This window comes from Triticum dicoccoides, chromosome 3A (assembly GCF_002162155.2).
Source record: "Triticum dicoccoides isolate Atlit2015 ecotype Zavitan chromosome 3A, WEW_v2.0, whole genome shotgun sequence".
NCBI classification, from domain to species: Eukaryota; Viridiplantae; Streptophyta; class Magnoliopsida; order Poales; family Poaceae; genus Triticum; species Triticum dicoccoides.
The window spans coordinates 10,596,068-10,600,350 of record NC_041384.1 but is presented as its reverse complement, the minus strand read 5'-3'; the positions used below and the strand labels follow the sequence as shown (position 1 = coordinate 10,600,350).

Below are 4,283 nucleotides of genomic sequence, written 5' to 3'. Positions count from 1 at the left end.
CCTATCCCTAATGATATCATGGATGAACGTCTTTGACCTACTTAATGTACTAGGACTTCGCCTACATCCTGATATTCCATCCCCCATTCAGTTCGACCAACATTTTGCATACATAAAAGATATGGGACGAGTGCTAAAAGAAGATTATGTACAATGGCAAGCATACAATATGGAAACAGAGACGGAAGAAGTGGATGAAGCAAGCAGTGCCCCCGCAAATCGAGAGTGGAGAAACTGAAAATGGCATGATTATGGCTTCCTCATCAGATGAAAATTGAATTATATTGATGTTGTGATCTGTATATGAGTGTACGAACTTTGGCGCGTATGGTACTACTCAGTTCACGATCTACTTGCTCTTTCGTTTATGTAAAACTTATGCAACTTCATTTTATTTCAATTTGCACTGTAGTTTTTTCATGTAAAATACTTGAACTAGCTTATATTGAATAAATAAACATCGATGAACACCACTTCTACAATCTGCACCCTTTACCAAGAATAACAAATAAGAAAAATGTATACAACAAAATACAATGTCATACGCTGCCACGTACGAGGCGCAGCGTGCCGCCGCGCGGGTATAAGCTAGTATATATCCATGCCTACTCCCGACATGGCCACAGAATCGGCTACCACTGCATAGATACTAATCAAATACACAAAGCTAGCTAAGATATAGACGCTTAGACAACATCGATTTCTCCAGCAGAAAAATGGCCTCCTCCAGCTTCCTTCTCTTCACTGCTATTCTTGCATTGGTCTCATGGCAGGCTTTAGCTTCTGATCCTGGTCCTCTCCAAGACTTTTGTGTGGCGGACAATAGCTCGCGTGGTATGTACCAACTTCATTCTTTCACTACTGCATATTTGAATTCTTGGATATGTCAACAATATCAATATATTTGCAATCACTTTTTCCTTGTCTGTGTATTCATCTTATTTCTCTTCATGCAGTACTTGTTAATGGATTCTTCTGTAAGGACCCAAAAGCCGTGACGGCGGAGGACTTCTTCCTGGCGGCCAAACTCGACATGCCGAGAGACACAAAGATGAGCAAGGTTGGGTCCAACGTTACCTTGGTTAACGTCATGAAGATTGCTGGCCTCAACACGCTTGGCATCTCCCTCGCACGCATCGACTACGCACCCCTAGGCGAGAACCCTCCGCACACACACTCCCGTGCCACTGAGATCCTCACCGCGCTTGAGGGTACGCTCTATGTCGGCTTCGTCACGTCCAACCCGGAAAACAAGCTCTTCTCCAAGGAACTCAGGAAGGGTGATGTGTTTGTTTTCCCACAAGGACTCATCCACTTCCAGTTTAACCCCAACCCCTACAAGCCTGTGGTCGCAATTGCCGCACTTAGCAGCCAAAACCCAGGGGCAATTACCATTGCCAACGCCGTATTTGGTTCAAAGCCTATGATCTTGGATGATGTTCTCGCCAAGGCCTTTCAGGTGGAGAAGAAGACCGTGGGCTGGCTCCAAGCTCAGTTCTGGGCCGACAACCACAATTAATTTTGCGTTGCACCGGGCGCTAGGATTTGGCAACAAAATTGTATTCCTTGTGACTGTAATTGTTTATTGTATCTCATCTTATTAATATATGTAACGATTTTTATAGTTCAAACATGAATAAAGAATTATTCTATTTTCCTATGCTCACAATAAGTGCTCATGATTCTAGAACCCTCAATGGTAGATTACAATCTCTAATTTGTTTCGATTGCTGAGTGTTGGATGTCTCGCGCCCCTTGCTTAGTATATATAGGCCGGTACTAGCTGGGAAGGATCGTTGCTAAACAAATTTATGAATGGTGCTTAGCTAAGTTATGGTTTACACGGGGCTAATGGTTCTCTGTTGTATATATATCACCAAAAAAAATATTACCTAGAAACATTACATAAATCCTTCCTGCAAATTTTTAATAATAAATCCAGAAGCAATATTGATATGAAATAGTTTATACAAAACAAGTAATATTCTATTTTTCATTGTGATTATAATTGTTTGGTTCAAACATGAATAAAGTAATATTCTATTTTCCATTGCTCTACACAACAAGTATTGATGATTCTAGAACCCTCAAATGATCGAGCACAAGCTCTAATTTGTTTTGAATGGTGAGTACTGGATGTCTCGCGCCCCTAGCTTAGTACATGCAGATACTAGCTAGGAAGTACCCCTGCTAAAGAAACTTATGTATGGTGCTTAGCTAAATTAGGTTTGAGAGGGGCTAATGGTTCTCTGTTGCGTAGCTTGCCGTGAAAATTGTAAGACCATATGAGTTATCATATGTGATTATGATCAATCATTATATTCCGATTATGAATAAAATTGTTCTCTCTATTTGTAGTGTCTTAATTTGTGATAGAATACCAGGCAATAATATACATAAAAGTAACACACACGAATAATTTAACATGTCTTGCACTATAAATGCTTATCAAAAAAGAGAGTACAAGACGAGTTAATGGAGTATCATTTGGTCATATGATGGGTCATCTTGTGTTGATGTCTTCATCTTCTTAAGAAAAATTTCCATAAATTCCCATAGAATTTAATGGCTATTATGAGTGCACAACAAATTACTTTTTGTGCACGTGCCAATTTAAAAATAGAAATCATAGTAATAAAGCTGCTATTGCTTTTTGTGGTACCTCATCAAAACTATCCCAAAGTTGCAAAATATTACCCACCGATGAGGTACCTATAAGTGACAAAAAACATTTCACACAGGGGATTCCCCGCCTGGGCCGCCCAGGCAGTAGGAACCTTCTATATTGCGCTCTACGCGCTGGAAGAAGACACAACGTGCCTATTGGGGCCGGCCCATGTCCCGGCAGCCTGTTTATTTCTACTTTCAATAATTTGGGAATTCATAAAAAACATAACAAATAAAAAATTAGAATTTTGAAATTAAATGTTTAATAATTCATAATTTTTTGTGGATTCAGAAAATGTTGGTGATTTTCAAAAATTATTAGAAAATCCAAAAAATGTTCCCAATTTTGAAAATAAATGTTTGGAGAATAAAAAAGGTTCATGATTTTTTGTAAAGTGATGTATTAAAAAATGTTGACGAAATTGAGCAAAATTTTGCCAATTCAAAAAGTGTTCATGAACTGAAAAATATCCTTAAAATTCACGAACTGTTCGTGACTTACAAAATAGTTTAATGACTCAAAAAATGTTCGCTGATTCAAAAAATGATCATGCATTTCTGAAAATGTTGTTAAATAAAAAAAATGTTTGCGAATTTCAAAAATTGTTTCACGAATTCCCAAGAAGATGTTCATCGACTCTAGAAAGGTTCACCTGTTGAAGAAAAATGTTTCTAAAATATTCATAACTTTAAAAAAAATTGCAAACCGTATAAAATGTTCATGAATTCAAAAAAAGTTGATGATGTTAGAAAATGTTGAAAAATATGTATAAATGTTCACGAATTTTTAAAATGTTCATGATTTCAAATATGTTCACAAGTTTAAAAAAAGTTCATGATTTTCAAAAATTATTCACAATTTCACGAAAATGAGAGTGATAGTGTATCTCGGTGATGCGGAAAAATGTGGTCATGGCCATCGGAGATTATGATTTTTTTTCTCCCATTACAACGTACGTGCCATTTTGCTAGTAATAAATAAAGCATATTGAAACATATGGTAAGTTAATCTTATTCGACATTGCTCCCTAGCTATACAATTTAGAGAACAAGAATTAGATAAATTTAAACAGTACAATTCCCTTAAATGTGAAAATTCTGGTCATACAATTTAGAGAATGAGAATTACACACTTAAGATACGTACACAACCTTACCGTGAGTCACATCTATTTCCTTTGATTATACGTCGATCTGCCAACTGCAGTGGCAAACAATAGGACAGGGACGGATGGTCGTCGGTTGATTCTGATTGAACAGGCAATGACGAACGATCTCACACCTGGAGCGGTGAGCCCAATAGCACATGTGGTTTAGAATGGTTTAGAATGTAGGAGTTCAATGATATGTACGAGGGGTTGGATGTCAACTCACCTAGTTTGGAGGTGGACGATTAGGATGAGATGTCCATATATCTACTTGAATGCTAATGTGCTAACCTAAGGATTTAGGAGATGGTGGATCCATCCTTGTCTTGGTCAGTCACCTTTATATAGAGGTCCTGGTTGGTTACCGCCATCCCTTCATCTTGAGAAACTTAAGGGAGTCGGTCGCCCAGGCATGGCCCCTCAATACTTTATACGCAGGTAGATGCAGGTCAAAGTAAGAGATGCAAAA

The 4,283-nt window shown here is 37.9% G+C and overlaps 1 protein-coding gene across 1 annotated transcript; it reads left to right on the top strand.

The window, feature by feature from the left end:
* Nucleotides 1-716: 716 nt before the first annotated feature.
* Nucleotides 717-1,519, top strand: LOC119270929 (germin-like protein 8-8). Its single transcript, XM_037552932.1, has 2 exons — nt 717-834; nt 957-1,519. The coding sequence occupies exons 1-2, from the start codon at nt 717-719 to the stop codon at nt 1,517-1,519; spliced, it is 681 nt and encodes a 226-aa protein (XP_037408829.1).
* The last annotated feature ends 2,764 nt before the right edge of the window (nt 1,520-4,283 follow it).